Source organism: Hypanus sabinus, chromosome 23 (assembly GCF_030144855.1).
Source record: "Hypanus sabinus isolate sHypSab1 chromosome 23, sHypSab1.hap1, whole genome shotgun sequence".
In the NCBI taxonomy this organism is placed as follows: Eukaryota; Metazoa; Chordata; class Chondrichthyes; order Myliobatiformes; family Dasyatidae; genus Hypanus; species Hypanus sabinus.
Genome location: NC_082728.1, coordinates 7,134,259 through 7,158,742, shown reverse-complemented (window position 1 = coordinate 7,158,742; position 24,484 = coordinate 7,134,259). Strand labels below are relative to the sequence as shown.

Below are 24,484 nucleotides of genomic sequence, written 5' to 3'. Positions count from 1 at the left end.
CCTGCAGTGGACTAAGTTGGAGGAGGTGCACGTGAAAGGAAGGCCTGTTTTGGTTCATGGATGGACCTAGTATCATTAATTAATAGAAATATTGTCAAGACCCTGGTGGTAATTTTTCCACTCTTCTTCAATGTAGTGCTTAGGAACATCCACTTGAGAAGGTGGACACATTTCAATACATAGTCAGACCCTAAAGGTAACTTGTCTTTAGTGATTTTTTTATCACTTTATCATGGTTACACTGGGGTTTTAATCTAAACTTTAGTGCTCAAGATTTCACAGTCCAAAACTGAATTGAATTAATGAAAGCTTCTGGATTATACATTATCCACAATAAAAATTACTGTTTAAGCTAATTTGGCAGACACCTGTGTACAGTGCCTATAAAAAGTATTCACCACCCCTTGGAAGTTTTCACGTCTTATTGTTTTACAACATTGAATCATAGTGGATTTAATTTGGCTTTTTTAACACTGACTCTTTTGTGTTAAAGTGAAAACAGATCTCTACAAAGTGATTTAAATTAATTACAAATATAAAACACGAAATAATTGATTGCAGAAGTCTTCAACCCCTTTAATATGACACACTAAATCATCACTTGTGGAGCCAATTGGTTTTAGAAGTCACATGATTAGTTAAATGGAGATCTGTTTTTGGAGAGATGGGAGAGACTGCACATACAACTACGGCCCAGGTGCTTCACCAGTCGCAGCTTTATGGGAAAGTGACAAAGAGAAAGCCAATGCTGAAAAAATTCACATGAAATCTTGGCTAGAGTTTGCCAGAAGCCATGTGGGAGACTCTGAAGTTGGCTGGAAGAAGGCTCTATGGTCTGATGAAACCACAATTCAGCTTTCTGGCCATCAGTCTAAACGCTATGTTTGGCATAAGTCAAATACCACACATCATCAAAAACACACCGTCCCTGCAGTGAAATGTGGTAGCTGTATCATGCTGTGGGGATCCTTTATTGAAGCAGGTCGTGGAAGGCTTGTGAAGGTAAAGAGTAAAATGAATGCAGCAAAATACAGGGAAATCCTGAGAGCAAGAGAACTGTGACTTGTGGGATTTGTTTTCCAGCAAGACAATGACCTAAGCTTAAAGCCAAAGTTACACAGGAATGGCTTAAAAACAACAAAGTTAATGTCCTGGAGTGGCCAAGTCAGATCCATTACTCAATCCAATTGGGAATTGTGGCAGGTCTTGAAAAGGACTGTTCATCCACTATTCCATGCAGTCTAACAGAGCTTGAGCAGTTTTGTAAAGAAGAATGGGGAAATTTTGCAGGGTGCAGGTGTGCAATGCTGTTAGAGACCTGTCCACACAGACTCGAGGCTGTAATTGCTGCCAAAGGTGCAAAAGGTAAATTAATGCCCTCTAGTTTTACATAGGTGCTAAAGGTGCACTGACTTGAAGGGGATGAATACTTATGCAATCAATTATTTTGTGTTTTATATTTGTAATTAATTTATATCACTTTGTAGAGATCCGTTTTCACTTTGACACGAAAGAGATTTTTTGTTGATCAGCATCAAAAAAGTCAAATTAAATCCTCTGCATTTCAATGATTGGAGTAAGGTGCAGACACAGTAGAAGCATCCCCATGCCAGTCCGACAAAGAGCTCTAAAAACGGAAAGTTTTTCAACGGGAGTTTTTGATACTGCGCAGGCATAGTAGAAGTGCTCCTACACAAATCCAGTGAAGAGCTTTAACAACTCAGTCTCCATAAAAGAGGGGTACCATCTACAGGAACAGTTGTCTGAGTCAAAGTGGTAAGGCTTTGGTGAGAACATGCGGAGGCAAGGAAAGTAGGTAAGTTCATTACTTATTTCTTTTTTTTATTATTTAACTTTTGAGAGAATAGAGGGTATGTCTACAGGGCCAATGTTCTGTTCTGGGTATCAGATGTGAGATTTCTGGGAGACTACCAGCGTCCCCGATTGCCACATCTGCACCAGGTGCATCGAGATGCTGTTTCTTAGAGACAGTGTTGGGGAACTGGAGCTGCAGTTTGATGACCTTCGGCTTGTTAGGGAAAGTGAAGTGATTATATACAGGGAGGTAGTCACCCCAAGGCTACAGGAGACAGATAAATGGATGACTGTCATGAAAGGGAAGGGAGAACGTCAGATAGTGGAGAGCACACTTGTGGCTGGCCCCATCAGCAATAAGTACTCTATTTTGAGTACTGTGGGGTGGGGGGGGGGGAACCAACCTTGGGGAAGCAACAGCAGCCATGCCTCTGGCACTGAGTCTGCCCCTGTGGTTCAGAAGGGTAGGGAACAGAAAAGAATGGCAGCAGTAATCGGGGACTCTATAGTTAGGGGGACAGTTAAGCGATTTTGTGGATACAAAAAAGAAACGCGGATGGTAGTTTGCCTCCCAGGTGCCAGGGTCTGCAATATCTCTGAACATGTCCACAATATCCTGAAAATGGGGGTGAGCAGCCAAAAGTTGTGATGCATATTGGTGCCAACAACACAGGTAGGAAAAGGGAGTACATCATGGAATATAGGTAGTAAGGAAGAAAGCTGAGAAGCAAGACCTCAAGGATAGTAATCTTGGGACTGCTGCCTGTGCCACATGACAGTGAGAATAGGAATAGAATGATATGGCAGAAAAATCTGTGGCTGAAGAACTGGAGCAGTGGGCAGGGATTCAGATTTCTGGATAATAGGGACCTCCTTTGGGTCAGGTGTGATCTGTACAAAAGGAACAGGTTGCACTTGAATCCGAGGGAGACCAATATTCTTGAAGGCATGTTTACTAAAAGTGTTGGGAGGGATTTAAAATAATATGACGGGTATGGGAATCAGTATGATAGAGCTGAGGGTGAGCCAGCAGGTTTACAAGTAGATGATGGGTGTAACATGAATGTAAGGAAGGACAAGCCAATGGCTGGGTACAAATGCAGACAGAGCAAAGAGTTAAATTGTACCACAGAAGCAAAGTTCAAAAGGGTGAAGAATGCAGGACTGAAGGTGCTGTATTTAAATGTACATAGCATTTAGAATAAAATCGATGAACTCGTAGTGCAATTAGATAAATGATCAGTATGACGTTGTGGGCATCACTGAGTCATGGCTGAAAGAAGCCATAGTTGGGAACTTAACATCAAAAGATATACTTTGTATCAGAAGGACAGGCAGTGGTGTGGCTCTGTTGAGATAGAATTATATCCTTAGAAAGAGGTGACATAGGGTCAGAAAATGCTGAATCTTTGTGGGTGGAGTTAAAAACTACAAGAGTGAAAAAAACATTGTGGGTATCATATTTTGGCCTCCAAATAGTAGCCAAGGGTTGAGATTGCAAGGGGAGCTGAAAAAGGCATGTAATGGGGGACTTCAATATGCAAGGGGATTGGGAAAATCAAGGTTGGTGTTGGATTGCAAGAGAGAGAATTTGTAAAGTGCCTAAGAGATGTCTTTTTAGAGCAGCTTGTGCTTGAACCTAAGAGGGGAAAGGCTATCTTAGATTGGGTGTTATGTAATAACCCAGATTTTATTAGGGAGCTTAATGTAAAGGAACCCTAAGGAGGCATTGATCATAATATGATTGAATGCATATTGCAATTTGCGAAGAAGCATAAGTCACATGTATCAGTATCAAAATGAAATAAAAGGAGTTACAGAGGCATGAGAGAGGAGCTTGCCCAGGTGGATTGGAGGAGGATACTGGCGGGGATGACGGCAGTGCAGAAATGGCTGAAGTTTCTGGGAATAGTTCACAAAACACAGGATAGATATGTCCTACAGAAGTTGGATGATTGGGAAGCTTTTAAAATCCAACAAAAGGCAACTAGAAAAGCTATTAGAAGAGAAAAGATGAAATATGAGAGCAGACTAGCCAATGATATAAAGCAGGATACCAAAAGTTTTTTCAGTTACATAATGAGTAAAAGGAAGGTGAGAGCTGATATTGGACCACTGGAAAATGATGCTGATGAGATAATAATGGGGGACAGATTTTCCACTCTCTGCCTAAAGAAATTTCTCCTCATCTCTGTTCTAAAGGGCACCCCTCTATTCTGAGGCTATGTCCTCTCGTCTTAGATTCTCCCATCTTGGGAAACATCCTCTCCACATCCACTCTGTTGAGGCCTTTCACTATTTAATGGATTTCAATGAGGTGACCCCTCATTCTTCAGAATTCTAGTCAATACAGGTCCAGAGGCATCAAATGATCTTCATGTGAGAAGCCATTCAATCTTGGAATAATTTTCGTTAATCTACTTTGAACCATCTCCATTTTCAGCAAATTTTTCTAAGATAAGGGGCCCAAACCTGCTCACAGTACTCAAGTGAGGCCTCACCAGAGCTTCATAAAGCTTCAGCATTACATCTTTGCTTTTATATTTTATTCCTCTTGAAATGAAAGCTAATATTCCACTTGCCTTCCTCACCACAGACTCAAACTGCAAATTAACCTTTAGGGAATCCTGCACAAGAACTCCCAAGTCCATTTGCATCTCAGTTTTTAGTATTTTCTCTCCATTTAGAAAACAGTCAACTCTTTAATTTCTTCTGCCAAGATTCATGACCGTACACTTCGCAAGACTAAAGTCTACTTTGCCGTTGGATATTTTTCTTCAAACTCTTCATATGCAGTAGATGGTTCCCTAGAATTTTGTTCGTTCTCAAAAAACGTTAGTGAACTGATTCAAGCCATACTGGGCATATTGCAAACTTTCCATGTTTTTATTAATAACCAAAAATTTGCTGCTCTTGATAAATTCAGATGAGCTAAATTTCCAGTTAAATGTTTCCAAAATCAAAGCAACTCTTTTCAACAGCTTTTAATAAGCTCTTTGAATCCTGACTTCATTAATTTCCATGTCTGCCACCTGCAGGAGATAACACAACCAATTCACTGCTGCTAATTGTAAGGAAAGATGAATTTAAAGCAGTGTGGGTTTTAATTAATCTGGAAAGTGCAAATTAGGCATAATTTTATGTAAACGTATAGAAACAAACAACACAGGAATAGGCCCTTTGGCCCATCATGTCTGCACTGACTATGATGCCAAATTAAACTAATCTCAGCTGCCTGCATATCTCTCTATTTATGTGCCTGTCTAAATAATGTGCCTCTTAAACTTTTGTTATTTAATCTGCTTCCACCACCTTCTACTGATGGTGAATTCCAGGCACCCATCACTGTCTGTTTAAAAAAAATTGCAAATTTCCCTGAAACTTTCTCCTCTCATTTTAAATGTATACTGTATATATACGGTCTAATATTTGACCTTTACACTCTGGGAACACTGAGGGTGGAGTGAGTGGGGTGGAGGGGGGAGAGGAACAACATTCCTGAGCATCTACCTATATATGCATCACTTAATTTTATATACTTTTATCAAATTGCCACTCGTGCTACAGAGGAAAGAATACAAGTTTATTCAAGCTCTTCTTTTCAGTAATACACTTTAATCCAGGTAATATCCTGGTGAATCTCTTCTGCATCTTCTCCAAGACATCCATATCCTTAATCTCAAATACTCTCTTAAAATGCATGGGATTCTGCAATTTGTTGTGCAGACATGCTCACGGGCAGCTAGGGTAATCAGTTTGCTATGGGGGAAAATTGTGATGGTACAATGCTACTTAATAAGATCCTTATAATGTGAAAAGGTTATGTAAAGTGAATATCTTGTGTTCTCCAGAGTTGTCACAGGCTCTTGGTGGCCTCCCTCACTAGTTCCCTTCTTGCACATTCACTTCAGTTTTGAGGACGGTCTGCTCTGGGCAGATTTACAGCTATGACATATTCTTTCCATCTCTTGATGATTGACAACTGGGATATTCAGTAACTTGGAAATTTTCTTGAATCCATCTCCTGACTTGTGCTTTCTAATAACCTTTTAGTGGAGTTGCTTGGAGTGTTCTTTTGTCTTTGTGATGCAGTTTTTTTTTGCCAGGATACTGATTCACCAGCAGTTGGACCTTCCAGATACAGGTATATTTTTACTACAATCAATTGAAACACCTTGACTACATGCAGATCTCCAAAAACAATACAAAATTACCTATATTATAATTGAAATTAATTTCTATTTTTTAAATTATTCATTAGTTAAGATACAGTACGGAGAAAGACTTCCTGCCCCTTCGAGCCACACCGCCCAACGATTCCCCAATTCAATGAAAGTGTAATCATGGGACACTTTACAATGTCCAATTAACTGGTTTGTCTTTGGACTGTGGGAGGAAACCTGGAACACCTGGAAGAATCCCATGTGGAGAAAGTACAGACTTCTTACAGGCAGTGGGAGGAAATGAACCAGGGTTGCTGGTACTCTAAAGCATTGTGCTAACCACTGCACATCTTTAAAAACTGGGCACAGGCCCACTTCAAAACACTCTCATTTAGGGTTTTTATCTTTCAAAGTTTTATCCATAAATGAAATTGGAGATATTCTGAAACCACAAATTTACCTTTAAAATAATCAATTAAACAGTGTTTGGCTGAATACGTAAACTTCAATACTTCAAATTAATTTGGTCATTGCTGGTGAAGAGAGTGTTAGCATCTTCCAGTGATGGCAGCATAAGAATCATACACTACTTTTCAGTTTGAGAACTCCATTCCTCAGTAGTTTTCTTGCCTTTTCTTCCCCCCCCCTTTCAGTCTGTCTTTTTTTTGACCCCACCCTCTCCCCCCCCCTTAAATAAATTTGCTTAAAACAACTTCTTTGACAAGTGTTCCCACTTCTACTTAGCTTTCCCTTTGGATTATTTCTATTAATTTTTCAAGGATTGGACGTTGCTGCCAAGGCCAGTATAATCACCTGCATGTAATTGCTCTTAGGAAAATGAAGGCAAGCTGCAATGTGCGACACTGCAGTTCTAGAAACATAGAAAACCTAGAGCACAGTACAGGCCCTTTGGTCCACAAAGTTGTGCTGAACATGTCCTTACCCATAGCCCTCTATTTTTCTTAGCTCCATGTACCTATCCAGGAATCTCTTAAAAGATCCTATCGTTTCCGCCTCCACCACTGCCACCGGCAGCCCATTCCATGCACTCACCACTCTTTGTGTAAAAAACTTACCCCAGACATCTCCTCTGCACCTACTTTCAAGCACCTTAAAACTATGCCCTCTCGTGCTAGCCATTTCAGCCCTGGGAAAAAGCCTCTGACTATCCACACGATTAATGCCTCTCATTATCTTGCATACCTCTATCAGGTCACCACTCATCCTCTGTCGCTCCAAGGAGAAAAGGCCATGTTCACTCAACCTATTCTCATAAGGCATGCTCCCCAATCCAGGCAACATCCTTGTAAATTTCCTCTGCACCCTTTCTATGGTTTCCACATCCTTCCTGTAGTGTGGCAACTAGAATTGAGCACAGTACTCCAAGTGGGGTCTGACCAGGGTCCTATATAGCTGCAACATTACCTCTTAGCTCTTAAATTCAATCCCACAGTTGATGAATGCCAATGCACTGTATGCCTTCTTAACCACAGAGTCAACCTGCATAGCAGCTTTGAGTGTCTTATGGACTCGGACCCCAAGATCCTTCTGATCCTCCACACTGCCAAGAGTTTTACATTAATGCTATATTCTGCCTTCATATTTGACATCACATAATGAACCACCTCACACTTAACTGGGTTGAACTCCATGTATCACTTCTCAGCCCAGTTCTGCATCCTACCAAAGTCCTGCTGTAACCTCTGACAGCCCTCCACACTATCCACAACACCCCAAACCTTTGTGTCATCAGCAAATTTACTAACCCATCCCTCCACTTTCTCATCCAGGTCATTTATAAAAATCACGAAGAGCACGGGTCCCAGAACAGATCCCTGAGGCACACCACTGGTTACCAACTTCCATGCAGAATATGACCTATCTACAACCACTCTTTGCCTTCTGTGGGCAAGCCAGTTCTGGATCCTCAAAGCAATGTCCCCTTGGATCCCATGCCTCCTTACTTTCTCAATAAGCTTTGTATGGGGTACTTTATCAAATGCATTACTGAAATCCATATACACTACATCTACGGCTTTACCTTCAACAATGTGTTTAGTCACATCCTCAAAAAATTAAATCAGGCTCGTAAGGCACAACCTGCCTTTGACAAAGTCATGCTGACTATTCCTAATCATATTATGCCTCTCTAAATGTTCATAAATCCTGCCTCTCAGGATCTTCTCCATCAACTTACCAATCACTGAAGTAAGACACACTGGCCAATAATTTCCTGGGGTATCTCTACTCCCTTTCTTGAATAAGGGAACAACATCTGCATCCCACCAATTCTCCGGAACCTCTCATTTATGATGCAAAGATTATCTTAGCAATCTCCCCCCTCGCTTCCGATTGTAGCTTGTGGTCCAAAAGCTCCAACACATCCTCTTCCTTAATATCTACATCCTCAAGCTTTTCAGTCCGCTGCAAATCATCCCTATAACCGCCAAGATCTGTTTCCATAGTGAATACTGAAGCAAAGTATTCATTAAATATCTCTGCTATCTCATCTAGTTCCATACACACTTTTCCACTGTCACACTTGATTGGTCCTGTTCTCTTGTGTCTTCTTGCTCTTCACATACATGTAGAATGCCTTGAGATTTTCCTTAATCCTGTCTGCCAAGGCCTTCTCATGGCCCCTTCTGGCTCTCCTAATTTCATTCTTAAGCTCTTCCTGCTGGCCTTATAATCTTCTAATCTCGATCATTACCTAGTTTTTTGAACCTTTCGTAAGCTCTTCTTTTCCTCTTGTCTGGATTTACAACAGCTTTTGTACACCATGGTTCCTGTACTCTACAATCCTTTCCCTGTCTCATTGGAACATGCAACACAAATATCCTCTGAACATTTGCCACATTTCTTCCGTATGTTTCCCTGAGAACATCTGTTTCCAGTTTATGCTTCCAAGTTCCTGCCTGATAGCTTCATATTTCCCCTTACTCCAATTAAACATTTCCCTAACTTGTCTGTTCCTATCCCTCTCCAATGCTATGGTAAAGGAGAAAGAATTGATCACTATCTCCAAAATCCTTTCTCACTGAGAGACCTGACACCTGACCAGGTTCATTTCCCAATATCAGATCAAGTACAGCCTCTCCTCTTGTAGGCTTATCTACATATTGTGTCAAGAAACCTTCCTGAACATACCTAGCAACTCCACCCCATCTAAACCAATCAATATTTGGGAAATGAAAATCTCCCACTACAACAACCCTGTTATTACACCTTTGCAGAATCTGTCTCCCTATCTGCTCCTCAATGTCCCTGTTACTATTGGGTGGTCTATAAAAAACATCCAGTAGAGTTATTGACCCCTTCCTATTCCTAACTTCCACCCACAGAGACTCCGTAGACAACCCCTCCATGACTTCCTCCTTTTTTGCAGCCATGACACTATCCCTGATCAACAGTGCCACGCCCCCACCTTTTTTGCCTCCCTCTCTGTCCTTTCTGAAACATCTAAAGCCTGGCACTTGAAGAAGTCATTCCTGTCCCTGCACCATCCAAGTCTCTGTAGCGGCCACAACTTCATAGCTCCAAGTGCTGATCCAGGGTCTAAGCTCATCCACTTTGTTCATAATGCTCTTCGCATTAAAATAAACACATCTTAAACCATTGGTCTGAGTGCGTACCTTCTCTATCACCTGCCTATCCTCCCTTTCGCACTGTCTCCAAGCTTTCTCTTTTCTTAAGACAACCTCCCTTTCCTCCGTCACATCAGTTCAGTTCCCATCCCCCAGCAATTCTAGTTTAAACTCTCCCCAATAACCTTAGCAAACCTCCCTGCTAGAATATTGGTCCCCCAGGATTTAAATTCTAAATAGGATTGTTGCAAAGCAGATTGGACAGTTTGAAACTAGCTATCCATAAGCTGCTTTGGACCCAGCAGAAATGTACACTACCTAAATCTGTTAGCTTATGGCCCAGTGTATTGCTCTGTTGTTAAACTAAGGCATGAACCTGTGTTAGATACGTGGGTTATGACCAAAATAAAAAAAAAAATAGGTGGAGTTGCTTAGCACATTATGGATTGCTTCCACTTTGTCTACCTGGGCTTCAGGGTAGGTGGGACCACAATGAGCCCATTCACTGGTTCATACTCTCGGTCTCATTTTCTGGTGTCTGCAGGAAGAACCCTCACCAATCTCTTCTTCGGACTTGCGCACTGGTCGAATCCACAACGATAGAGACCCCTCAAGCAATGATACATCTCAGTTGGTGACTCCTGGTTAGAGTACTGGAATGGAAGTGTTGGTGATGGGTTTCTGCCAAGATATCAAATTTAGCCAGCAGCGCCTCTTTTAGGTCAGGATAGTTTTTGGACCTCTCTTCATCCACTACTGTGTAGGCTTTGAAAGCTTTACCTGTCAGTAGGGGCACTAGCTGGCAGGCCTACTCCTCCTCAGGCTTTGGCATTCCTCCTTAAAAGCATCACTTCTCTTCTGCTGCGTAGACAAAGGTCTTTGAACAGGTTCTCCTGGGAGCTTTCAGAGGTGGTGCCACTTCTTCTGCCTTTATTCTTCTGCCCTGAATTTATCCCTGGGCTAATGTTCTTCTTCCTCTGAGGTCTCTGCTGTTTCTCAGGACTTACTTCATTTTTAGCCTCAGGGGCTTACTGAACTGGGGCAGCAATCTCACTCTCCTCCATTTGACCATCCATCAGTCCCATCTGTTACATGCGTTATGACCTAAAGAAAAAAAATAGCTGGAATGCTTAGCACTTTAGTGCAAAGGTGTTTATTAGATGCATCAAATATCAAACTTACAAATATTAACAAAAATAGTGCAAAGAAAACAGCCAATATTTTTTAAAAAAAGCTATCTACCAGAAAACACAATAGCTCCATACTTATTTTCTTGTCCATCTGAACTCCTGACAGCCACTATCTCTGTCTCTCTCTCCTACTGAGAGCACCAGGACATACCATCTTTAATTATTCACAAAGTTAAGACTACACATGAATTAGAATATGATGCACCCACAATGTAGTTACAATCGTATTACAAAATAAACAGAAGTATCCACATTAAATACAGTATACAAACAACAAATACACATTTACACTTTCACATTACTAAAGAGATGGAATATTCCATCGTGTAGCGTGGCAAAGGCATCATGAAGTTACCCTGAGCGCATCATCTTGTTTTAGGACTCATTATGAGAATGTACCAGGGAAGATGTTGAAGTGTGTACATTCAGCACAATGACAGCAGAAGAGAAGGCAATGTTTGTGTTAGTGTGTGTTATGAGTGCTCTCCGTCACAATCTGCTTTGGTAAGCAGTGTAGAAGAGCTTGCAGCGAGCAGCACCAGGTATATGATCAGATGCCAGCCTAGTGAAGCTGCAAAGGTGCTTGCATGCTTAACATCAAAAACAGCATGCACTAGACAGAACTAAACAATCATGCAGCCAGTGAAAAAGATCAAAGTTTGGTACACCTAACATTAGTCTTGAAACCTGGCAGACAATTAAATATCTATCAGGATGAGAATGTAGGGAAATATATTAGTGATGGTGGTACCCATCATGGGAACAAAATTGCAGGCAATTCAATTCATCGTGTGATAGCAATATGTACATGGGAGCTATGGATTTAGCAAAAACCACTGGACCAGACAACAATGCAGGTGTAGTGATGAAAACTTGCACTCCTGATCTAGCGGCAGCTCTAGCCAAGCTGTTCCAGTGAATTGACTTTATTTCTTATATCCTTCATGTACATGAGGAAGAAAAATCTTTACATTATGTCTCCATCTAAATGTGCAATGTGCAATCATAGTAATTTATACTAAATAAAACAGTCAACGTAATATAGAAATAACTCAAATCAGTGTGAGCTAATCAGTCTGAAAGCCTCGTGGAAGAAGCTGTCCTGGAGCCTGTTGGTCCTGGCTTTTAAGCTGTGGTACCATTTCCTGGATGGGTATTAGTTGGAATACGTTGTGGTTGGGGTGACTCAGGTCCCCAATGATCCTTTGGGCCTTTTTTTCACACCTGTCTTTGTAGATGTTCTGAATCATGGGAAGCTCACAACTACAGATGCGCTGGGCTGTCCGTACCACTCTGCAGAATCCTGCGATTAAAGGAGGTACAGTTTCCATACCCGGCAGTAATTAAGCCAATCAGGATGCTCTCAATTGTATCCCTGTAGAAAGTTCTTAGAATTTGGGGGCCCATACCAAACTTCCTCAACTGTCTGAGGTAAAAAAGACGCCTTTGTGCCTTTATCAACATCACAGCTGTTGAGTACAGACCACGGGAGGTCCTCGGTGATGGGGATGCCGAGGAACTTAAAGCTTTTCACCCTCTCAATCCTAGGTACATTGATGTCAACAGGGGTTAGCCTATTGCAGTGCAGTCACAACACTGACACATCTCTTACAAAGTAGAACATTTCCCACAAATGGTATGAGAAATCCACTCCAGCTAATTACTGCACAGTTAGCCTACTTTTTAATTATCAGCAAACTAAATTGAAAACCTTCTTAGTCTGTGTCAGGTATAGATTTATGATCAGAGACAGGACATTTGGAGGGAACTTTTTCACATTAAGGATGGTTAGAGTCTGGAGAACATGCATGAAGAGACGGTGAATGCAGATTTTCATGTGGCACTTAAGTATTTGATTTGCCAAGCAAAGAATATTATGAATCCAATGCAGGCAAGTAGGATTATGGCAGATGGGTACCATGGGTGACATGGGGCCAAAGGAACTATTTCTCTGCTATATGCCTTGTGTAAAGGAAGGTGCCTGTAGATGTTGAAGGTTAATCATAATCATCCCAGCCACAGGATACTGTAACAGTATACCTTGGCTCAACTATCAGCTGCTTTATTAGCATTCTTCCTTTCAACTTAAATTTTAAAATGGGGGTAGCAGTGATTGTAGAAGTATTCAATTCCATTTACAACACCTCAGCAAATGAAGCTTGCCTGCAACATTCAGGCATGTGTTCATTCATTACTATCTTGAACAAGGGAATGTCTCATCACCTACCATGGCATTCAGTGTCATTACTGTTGCTGGTCCCCAACTGTGGGGTTCATTGTCAACCAGAAACCCAAATAAGTGGTATCATGGGTTAGTAGGTTAATTGATCATGTAGGTTTAATTAACAGTGCGGGCTCATAGGGCCAGAAGGATCTGTTACTATACTGTAATGCTAAATAAAAATTAAAATAAAAAAGGTCACATAAATGCTAGATAGGCTTTTGGGAATAACTCACTGCCATGTTGACTTTCTATCATCTACATGGCGTACTTCAGGAGCATGTTAGAATACTCACACCTCCCCATTCACATCCACACCACAGACATTGACTGGTCTGGGATTTACAGCTTTTAGGAACCCATTATTTGGAGTTGCACTCTAAATCAAAAACACAATGCATTTTCAGATCTGAAGATAGGTAGCCAAAGTCAATTGCTAAATGTCCTAAATCCAAAAGTCACTCTAACAAATGCCATTCAGGACAAAGCAGCTCACTTGATTGGCACTCCAACATCCACCTTAAACAGCATTCCTTCACACCATTTCTTCACAGGGTCTTTTGTGTGGACCATGTACAAAATGAAAAGCATTTATTTTCCCAGGCTATTGCAACTGCATGTCCTAACGTTATGACCTACCACAATAATGAGCATTAGGTGCATGGGAGCTCTAGTAGTAGTGGGATTCCTTAAAGCAAGGGTTCTCAACCTTTTTTATGCCATGGATCCCTACCATTTACTGAGGGCTTCGTGAGGTCCCAGTGAGGAATCCCTGTTTTAAAGTTATCCACCTTTTTGTCTTGTAATATATTGCCAATCTTTCATTTATTGTTGGATTGAAACCAAACAGTTCTCTTCGTACCATCACTGTGGCAAGTGCCTTCTCCAAGGAGCTGCAACAGTTCAAGAAAGTACCTCACCACCACCTCAAGGATAATTAGGGTAGACAATAACTGAGACCTTATTGATGACATCCAGATCTCAAAATAAGAGTTTTAAAAAATCATATGGAGTAGACTGATTTGGTTGAAGTGATGTGAAGTTTATGTAATGGTGATCTTAGAAAGTTGAGATTAATTATCCTGTGATTCTTCTGGCTTTGTGTCTTGCTCAACCACAATTGAGGATATTGATGATTGCAGTACTACCTCCCCTTGTTAGTTTAACAGTTTACTTTGATTCACAGTTGGATTTGAAATATTACAAAGCTTTGATTTTATTCATTGCTGTAGAGGTAGCACATTGCTTTCAATCTTTAGTATGCTTGTATCCCTGTGCTACATTTCCACCAGATTACCACATCAGTTGTACAGCTACCTGGTGCTGTTTCTTGTCTGCTCTTTATTGATTCATATTTGTTAGCCTGCCCTGATGGTATTGGGTATGTGAAGTGCCATGGGTTTATAGATTGTAGTGGAATGGACCAAAAGATCCTGCATTAGATTTGCAATGCTTTAAGGATGCTTAATGTTGTCTTGATAAATCTATGCTTGGCACAGCAGTATTTTCACAGAATGCAATGTTATCAGATTTACTTCTTGGCAAAGACAATGCAAAGATTACATTTGTCATGGACATATCTATCTTTATTGTCAGGAAGGAATTCAGAATGTTTTTGTCTTGCTTTGATTCTTTTATCACCAGACACAAGGTCAGCCTAGTGGCTGCATCCTGTCAAGACTGGTTCACTGATGACTTCTGTAGCACTCTTGATGATAAGTTACACAGTTTCCATCTAGAGTACATTCTTTTGTCTTGTGCACTTGCTATTTTGGGGAGTAGTGATTTATCAGCTGAGTGAAGTGGTAAAGAGTAATCAACAGCAGGCATCCGAGCCCATGGTTAATCTCCTGACAGTTGACTTCTTGAAGTCTACCTACCAGCATTTTATTTCAGATTATTTAATTAGCTGAATTTAACTGACTCGTGTCTCTGGATAATTGGTCCAAAACTACTTGTGTTCTGACATGCACTATTCAAGCTTGTTTACCAATTGTTTCACTGTTCCCTGGCTTTTGGTTGGTCAATAAGTCTTTGTACACACATTTTACTTCCAGTGTATTTTCAAAAACTTTACTTACATACACTGAACCCTAATTCTTGTTTTTGGATGTACTTCCATAACTCTTAACAACTCCTATATACAGTTTACAGATCATTGCATATAATTGTTTATGCTCTATGTGTTCAGAATGCTGGCTGAAGTTTATTTGAAGAGTCTCTGTGAGACTGGCATATTTCAATAACTTTCAGAAGCATAAAACAAGAATAGGCCATTTTGCCCTTAGAAATTGTTCTATCCAGTAAGACTGTTGATCAACACCTATTGTTCAACATTTTTCCCATATTCCCTGATAATAATAAATCTTTAAAACCTATGTGGATGAGTGTGTGCGAAAACTTGCTGTACATTCCCAAACCAGAAGCCGTGAATGAACGTGAATGTACGCTGTCTGCTGAGGGCCATGACCCAGGTCTGTACAAGAAAACCAGGGATGACTTGGGGAGGGCTATTTCAAGAGTGAAGAGACAGTTCCGAGTGAGGTTGGAGGTGACATTGGGTGCACGTTAACTCTGCAGGGTTTGCAAAACCTTACTTCCAACAAAATGAAATCCAATAGCATGAATGACAACAATGCTTCACTACCAGATCAGCTCAATGCCTTCTATGCCTGCTTTGAAAGGGAGAATGTAACTACAGCTGTGAAGATCCTTGCTGCACCTGGTGACATATGATCTCTGTTTTGGAGGCCGATGTTAGGCTCTCTTTAAGGAGGGAGAACCCTTGTAAGGTGGCAGGCCCTGATGGAGTACCTGGTAAGGCTCTTAAAACTTGTGCCAACTACCTGGCAGGAGTATTCAAGGACATTTTCAGACTCTCACTGGTACAGTCAGAAGTTCCCACCTGCTTCAAAAAAACAACAATTATACCAGTGCCTAAGAAGAACAGTGTCAGCTGCCTTAACAATTGTCGCCTAGTAGCACTCACATCTACGGTGATAAAATGTTTTGAAAGGTTGGTCATGTCTAGAATGAACTTCTGCCTCAGCCAGTACCTGGACCCACTGCAATTTGCCTGTTGTCACATTAGATCTATGGCAGGTCTATGACATTAGGTCACGCGGCCTTAGATCACCTGGACAATACAAACACCTATGACAGGATGCTGTTCATTGACTCTAGCTCAGCATTTAACACCATCATTTCCAAAATCCTGATCGATAAGTTACAGGCCTCTGTACCTCCTTCTGCAAGTCCCTCCTCGACTTCCTAACCAGAAGACCACAGTATGTGCAGTTTGGTGATAATATCAGATGGATACACAGGAGTGAGATATACCAGCTAGTGGAGTGGTGTCGCAGCAACAACCTCGCACTCACTGAAAGATGAAAGAGCTGTTTTAGACTTCAAGAAGGATAAGATGAGGGAACACGAGCCAATCCTCATAGAGGGATCAGAAGTGGGCAATTTCAAGTTCCTGGTTGTCAAGATCTCTAAGGATCTAGCCTGGTCCCAACATATTGATGCAGCTATCAAGAAGGCAAGACAGTGGATGTATTTCATCAGGATTTTGAAGAGATTTGGTTTGTCAACTAAAACACTTGAAAACTTCTATAGATGGCATTTGAAGAGAGTGCTGGAGCCTTGATCAATATCTTTTGTGTCACAGGCAAGGTCCCAGAAGACTGTTCCATGATTCAAGAAGGGACCCAGGGGTAATCCTGGAAACTATAGAGTGGTGAGTCTCATGTCAGTGGTAGGGAAGTTACTGGTGAGAATCCTTAGAGTAGGATTTATGAGCATTTGGTAAACCATGGCCTAATTAGGTAGAGCCAGCATGGCTTTGTGCAGACAAGTCATGTCTTACTAACCGTTGAGTTTTTTGACAAAAGTAATGACCATAATTGATGTAAGGTGTGAATGTTGTCTGAATAGATTTTTAGTAAGACGTTTGACAAGGTCCCTTATGGAAGGCTCATCCAGAAGATTAAGATGCATGGGAACCAGCTTGCCCATAGAAGACAGAGGGTGGTGGTTAAGAGACTTATTCAAGCTGGAAGTCTTAAGTTTACAGATGATACAAAGATTGGTGTTGCAGATAGAATAGATGACTGGCAAACTATAGATCAGTTGCTGATGATGGGTAGAGAAATGCTCGGTGGAGTTTAACCCAGCCCTGTGTGTCGTACCTTGGTCAAATGTAAAGAGAGACTACACTTAAAGGCAAGATCCATAACAGTGATGATGAGCTCATAGCTCCATGAAAATGGTTTCACAAGTTGTTAAGGGGATTAAGGCAGCATATGGAATGCTTGCTTTTATTAGTCAACGCAGAGCTAAAAAGTCAGCAAGTTATGTTGATGCTTTATAAAACTCTCTAGTTAGGCCACATCTGGACAATTCTGGTCACCCCATTACAGGAAGGATGTTGAGGCTTTGAAGAAGTTTACCAGGATGTTGCCTGGATTTAGAGGGCATGCGCTATCCCAAGACATTGGACATACTTGGATTATTTTTCTGGAGCAGCGGAGGTTGACGGGAGATGGATACTTATAAGGTTATGAGAGACATAAATAGAGTAGACAGTATCTTTTTCCCAGGTTTGAGATGTCTTAATACCAGAGAGCATGCATTTAAAATGAAGGTGTAATTTCAAAGATGTGAGAAGCAAGTTGTTTTTTTTAAAGTCATGGTTGCCTGGAATGTGCTGCCTGGGGTATTGATAAAGACAGATACATGAGAGACTTTTAAGAGATGTTTAGATAGGTACGTGAATGTGAGAATAAAGGAAGAACATTGTGTAGGCTGATGGGATTAGATTAGTTGGCCATTTGATTTCTAATTTATTTGGCTCGGCACGATGTGGGCCAAAGGGCCTGTTCCTGTGCTGTACTGTTCTATGCTCTATGTACCATGGGGAACATTCTGACAGGCTGCATCACTGGCTCATATGGGAAGGCTACTGCACAAACTGAAAGAAGTTATAAAATTAGTCAGCTACTAGCCTCTAGAGTATCCAAGACATCTTCAAGGAGCAGTGCCTCAGAAAGGTGAAGCCCAGTATTAAGGACCCCTATTACCCAAGGCATACTCTCTTCTCATTGTTACCGTCAGGAAGGAGGTGGAGAAGCATGAAGGCACACCCAGTGATTCAGGAACAGCTTATTCCTCTCTGCTATCCGATTCCTATATGGACATTGAAACCATGAACATTACCTCATTTTTAATATATATTTCTGCATTTGCACTATTTTTAATCTATTCAATATACATATATATACTTATAGCAATTGATTGATTTATTATTTTTCTTTCTATATTACCTTGTATTGCATTGATCTGCTGCTGCTAAGATAACAATTTTCATGACACATGCTGGTGATAATAAACCTGATTCTGATAAAAACAATCAGCATTCATCATGCAGTACTGTAAATTGGACGGCCAGCATGAAGGTTTGTTTTTTAATCCAGGTTGAAATGCTTGATACAGTTCTACTCATGAGATTCACAACAGTGTAGAGTTTCACTTTGCTAACCAGACTTAACTTTAATCCACTGCTCAGGATTGAAAGGAGGTTGTGTTCACGTAAGTAAATTTACGGACTACCATGTTGGCTATTGATTGGGAAACTGCTAAATCCACACAGCTTTGGAGCTCTTCTGAAGTGGTTGGTTGGATCTAACATTTTGCCAAATTTGTGGGTTGAGATTTCTTCCCTTTTGGTCTTAATTTTTTTGTTGGATTGTTTTATTTCATTTATATACCAAGTTTATTTTCAGATGTTTGCTTTGAGTGTCCCTATTTCCTTTATTGTTCTTCATTTCTCTTCGGTGCTTTCTTGGTTGTGTAGTATTCCTGTCTGAATTTATTAATGACACCCATGGGGTTGTAATGTTTTTCTTTGGGTATAAGCCCTTTATTGATATGTTTTCATTCAAATTTTCCATAACAACTTCATTTTGCGGTGTTTGGTAAGACCATAAGACACAGGAGCAGAAATAGGCCATTTAGCCAATTGAGTCTGCTCTGCTATTTCATCATGGCTGATCCATTTCCCTCTCGGCCTCAATCTCCTCCCTTCTTCCCATATCCTTTCATGCCTCACTAATCAAAATTCTATCAACATCTGCCTTAAATATACCCAACGATATGGCCTTGACAGATACCTGTAGCATCGAATTCTACAGATTTACCACTCTCTGACTAAAGAAATCCCTACTCACCTCTGTGCTAAGTGGATGTTCCTCTAAAGTTTAAGGAGACCATAAGGTAAAACTTTTTCACTCAGAGGGTCATGGGAGTGTTGAATGAGCTGCCAGCACAAATGGTGCATGTGAGGTCGATTTCAACATTGAATTGAATTTTGGATAGGTACAGAGGTTTGGAGCACTGCTGTCCTGGTGCAGGTCAATGATTTTGGCATGGACTAGATGGCCTGAAGGGCCTGTATCTGTGCTGTGCTTTTCTGTGACTCTATGACTCTAATATGAGGCTAAGTCCTCTTGTCTTAGATTCCCCCAACATAGGAAACATCCTCTCCACAACCTATTAAGGCCTTTCAACATTCGCTAGGTTTCAATGAGATCCCCCCCTCATTCTTCTGAATTCTGATGAGTACAAGACCAGAGCTATCAAATGCTCCTCATGTCAGCACATCTTTTCTTAGATAAGGGGTCCAAACCTGCTCATAATACTACAAGTGTGGCCTCACCAGTGCTTTATAAAGTCTCTACATTACATCCTTGCTTTTATATTCTATTCGTCTTGTAATGAATTCTAACTTTACATTTGCTTTCCTCACTACAGACTCTACCTACAAATGTACCTTTAGGGAATCTTTCACAAGGGCTCCCAAGTCCCTTTGCTTCTCCTTTTTTTGTATTTTCTCTCCGTTCCAGTAGAAGTGGCAGAGGCAGGTTCGGTATTGTCATTTAAAGTAAAATTGGATAGGTATATGGACAGGAAAGGAATGGAGGGTTATGGACTGAGTGTGGGCCAGTGGGACTAGGTGAATGTAAGCATCGGCACAGACTAGAAGGGCCGAGATGGCCTGTTTCCATGCTGTAATTGTTATATGGTTATATGGTTTAGAAAATAGTCAATCCTTTCAGTTCTTCTACTAAGTGCATGACCATACACTTCCTGACACTGTCATTCATCTGCCATTTCTTTGCCCATTCTCCTAATCTGTTTAAGTCCTTCTGTAGCCTCTCTACTTCCTCATCGCTACCTGCCCCTACAGGTATCTTCGTATCATCTGCAAACTTGAGCACAAAGCCATCAATTCTGTCATTCAAATCATTGACATACAACATGAAAGAAGCGGTCCCAACACAGAGCCCCAGTCACCAGATGCAAATCAGAAAAGAATCCCTTTATTCTCACTCTTTGCCTCATGTGTTTGTTTATGTATTCTTCTATATTCTTCAGCACTGTTTAAGTATTAAACTAAAATAGTTGACCTATAACAATGGAAATAATTAAAGACATTTTAAGTAAAAATGATTAAAACCAAATGGCTGACTGGAGAAAGGATTGCTACATATACACGCATGCGTATACACATTTCATCGAAGGCTGAGATATTATAATGGTTCTTTAAGGGAACTCTCTCAGTTTGAGCAATACTACTCATTGGAGTTTGTCTTTCTCGTAAGGTCATTGCAGAAACTATTTGGCCTTTATCGCAGTTAGGTGGTGCCCAAATAGTCTGTTGCCTCCTTAGTGCTAGGGTCAGGGATGTCTAGAGTGAGTACAGAATGTTTTGAATGGGGGAAGGGAGAATAGCTGGAGTTTGTAGTACCTGTTAGTACTAATGACATGGGTAGAAAGAAGGTTGAAGTCCTGCAGAAAGAATTTAGGGAGTAAGGCAGGAAGTTAAAAGATGGACTTCTAGGGTCATAATTTCAAGATTACTGCTTGTTCCTTACCCTAAATTTAGGTCCACTAGTTGTATCAATTTCTGATATGGGGAAAAGTTTACTGCAGTTTACCCTATTTATATTGCTCTTAATTTTATATATCCCCAAGTTGTTAAGCTTTAATCTCCTCCATTCCAAGGAAAACAGACCTCCTGTCTCTCCTAGTAGCTGATATGCTCTATCACAGACAATGTACTAGTGAATCTCTTCTGAACCCTCTACCGCACTATTACATCTTTCTTCAAGAGCTTACATTTCTTAAATCTTGCTCTTCAGTGCTTGTGGCTGTAGAGGCTCTTTTGAACCGTCCAGGGATAAGCATGATATCAGTTGTTAGATAATATAGCAAGGAATTTGGTCAAAGATTAATAAATAAAATTGATGAGTAGATTGACCATGATCTAATTAAGTTATAATAAGTTTTAAGTGTGCTACTCTATTATTGAATTGATATTTGTCAGATTTACTTCAAAGAAATGAAGATTCTTAAGAAAAAATTGCTGCTAATAATGATACATTGCAGTTGTACAATAACTGTCAACCAAGTGGAAAGGATTGTTCTTTAAATAATATTCACTGTTTCGTTATGCTTTCAAGGTCACATCTTGGATTGTTGAGAGGATCCCCACTGGTGTGGACAGTGGTGGAAAAATACTCTGCTCAAATTGGTGCCAAAATTTCAAACTTTTAGCTCAGGCCTTTGCTATTTTCATCAGTTATTTTTTGAATCTTTTCTGTAGAAGGTATTTGGAGGGATCTATTTCATTCCTCACTCTGAAACCCAAGTTGCTGCTTGGAAATTTAATGCAAAACTTATTTGGATTGTGTTCCCAGGTGGTTTCTGAGTCCAGACCAGTAACATCTTCTGATGACAGTGATTTTGAAGCAAGATTGAACAGCTGGAATCTTGGGGTATGTTCTGTTTGTTTGCTTTTGTGTTTTTATATTACATAATGCAACATATACAATATAAGAACAGGTCACTTGGTTCTTGCTTGTTTTGTGTTACTTCCACTGTTCTTTACTTTCAATCCATCATTATATCTGATGGGTTCTCTCTCATGAATTGTCCAATGATCCCTTAATACATCCATGCTGGTTGACTCAGCTGGACTAGTGAGATTCGTGCTCTCATCAAAGGAATTTCTCTTAAATTCTCTGTTGGGTTTTAACTATCTATAAGATTTATAGCTCCTAATTATGGACTTTCCTGCATGTGGGAGCAGCTTCTCTATGCTTATTTATGAAAATCTCTTGGAGTCTTGGTAGACATTATCAGATCACCCCTCAGCTTTTCTCTCTTCTGAAGTGACCCTGTCTGTTAAATTTTCTGATTGGATACAACTTTTCAGGTCTGGTGTAATTGCAATGCAATTTTGTACCCCCTTTACTGCTTATACGTAATTGATTTACTTGTTTTTTATTATTATTATTATTATTATCATTTTCTCTGCTAGATTATGTATCGCATTGAACTGCTGCTGCTAAGTTACACGTCACATCCCGGTGATAATAAACCTGATTCTGATTTAATTCCTCTGTATGATATGGACTCTAAAACTATCCGCAGAATTATAATGTAGTTTCACCTGGTATACCGTAAACTCCAAGCATGAGAACATCTGCAGATGCTGGAAATCTAAGGGAAAACATACAAAATGCTGGAGGACACCTGAATCTTGATGAAGGGTCTTTGCTTAAATCATTGACTGTTGATTCATTTCCATAGATGCTGTCTGACCTGCTGAATTCCTCCAGGAGTTTGTTTGTTATGCCATAAATGACCTAGTTTGGCTAGGTTTGTTGAACTTGACTAATGCTCATTCATATTATTTTTTGCTGTATTAGTCTCCAGCCATTGTCATGTTCCCATTTGTGACTTTCTACTAACTTACTTTATTGAACTGGCTGTGCACTTGGTCGGGCACATTGGGCCTCACTGATAATTATTTGTTTGTGTGTCTCATTCCGAAAGGATTGTTCCCTATCTTTTTAAGATTCCCCTTCCTTAATTTTTCTAGGATCAAGTATTTTTGCTTGTCAGGCAACTCACCTACAGAGGGTGTAGTTGAAGCATGGAGGATGCAGTTGGAGTTTCAGCTCTACCAACTCTTGGCTTTTATGTTAAGCTCCTAAATATGGATTTTGATGATTAAAACAAGCACTTGCAAACACATTTCAGATTTGGAGTTCAGTAAAATTAATACTTATATTTTGAGTTATTTTTGCTTCAATTTCATTAACATTATTTATCTTCAGGACTGCAAACTTAAGTAATCATATAAAGAGTTAAAATACTCTTTAATTCTCGGAACTCTGAAAGATTTCTGGTTTGTCACATAAATAGAATAGCCAGTAGCCACACAATAGCTTTGCAGTTTAGTGACTAACTCAATTGAGAATACAATATTAGTAATAAACAGATCAAAGGGAATACAGTCAGCCCATATCCTTTAGTTGTGGCTTTGCATGAGAGCAAATAGATTGGTATTGGTCTCTACGAACTTCAAAGTGATTTCAGTAGTCAGTGAAGGAGACACCACAAACAGCTGCACCACTGAACTGCTCTGGGAAATTTACTGGAAAACAGAGACACAGAAGGCTACAGCTGTTGTGAAAGTACATAAGAAAATTAAGAACTTTTTGCAAATTTTATAATTCCATGTTTAGTTTTTATGCAAAAATATCATGATTGTCTTAAAAATATTCCATGAAACCCAGTAAGGATTTAAAAATATCCACCTAATTAAGTAACATGGGGGCAGTATTTAAAAATCAGAGACTCTGCCAGCTACAGCAAATCCTGGCAATCAGCGGTGAGATGAAAATTAGTTATTCTCCGTTATCTGTCACAAAGAATTAATCTGCTTTGCCAGAAAAGCAGTTTAAAGAGCAAGCAACTAAATGAAATTGTGTGTCTGTACAAAAATACAAACAAATACCAGGAAGCATAATCTCAAGTCGGAACGTTCAAAGGGTTCAAAGGATAGCAGGGAACAGCTTGAGCTTTGTTTTTGTGGTTTAGAATGGCAATTGAACTCTGATTAGAGGACAGATGTGTCTGTCCCAGGCTTTCATTATTCTGTGAGCAAAAAAAATTATAAATGCTCATGATAGTATGTGTATATGTTTTTAAACTATTTCCCTTGTTCTTTTATTCTCTTCCGCTGTGCTTTTGTGAGTTCTGGTAGACGGCAAACACCCATGGAACCATATCTTAACAAACGTTGTCAACCTTGGAAGAGGAAGGGAGGAAACTCGATCCTCTTCAAAAGTCGCATGCCTTGTTGCTTCCCGAACTGTGAAGCCAAGAGACTGATTTCTTTGGTCAGGTTCTGCCTGGTCATTGTTTTGTCAGGTGGAGTATTTACCATCAAGATCTTCCTTCTCTCCATGTTCCTTCCTGTGTGTGCGTGGGTTTCCTCCAGGTGCTCTGGCTTCCTCCCACAATCCAAAGATGTATCAGTTGTTAGTTTAATTGTAATTAGTTGCGGGCGGTCTGCTTGTCCCCGAGCAGGACTAAATCTCCAACTTGAAGATTCCTGCGAGGTTCTGTCCACTTTTGACTGTGTTGCAACAAAGG

At 40.3% G+C, this 24,484-nt stretch overlaps 1 protein-coding gene across 4 annotated transcripts in view; it reads left to right on the top strand.

Annotated features, from left to right (window-relative positions):
- Positions 1-24,484, top strand: part of cep112 (centrosomal protein 112) — a 526,403-nt gene that overhangs the window by 81,112 nt on the left and 420,807 nt on the right. For all 4 annotated transcript variants that reach the window (XM_059948278.1, XM_059948276.1, XM_059948277.1 and 1 more), the window contains exon 6: positions 21,736-21,813. In XM_059948278.1, the coding sequence (XP_059804261.1) occupies positions 21,736-21,813 (78 nt within the window). The remainder of the gene's footprint in view (positions 1-21,735; positions 21,814-24,484) is intronic.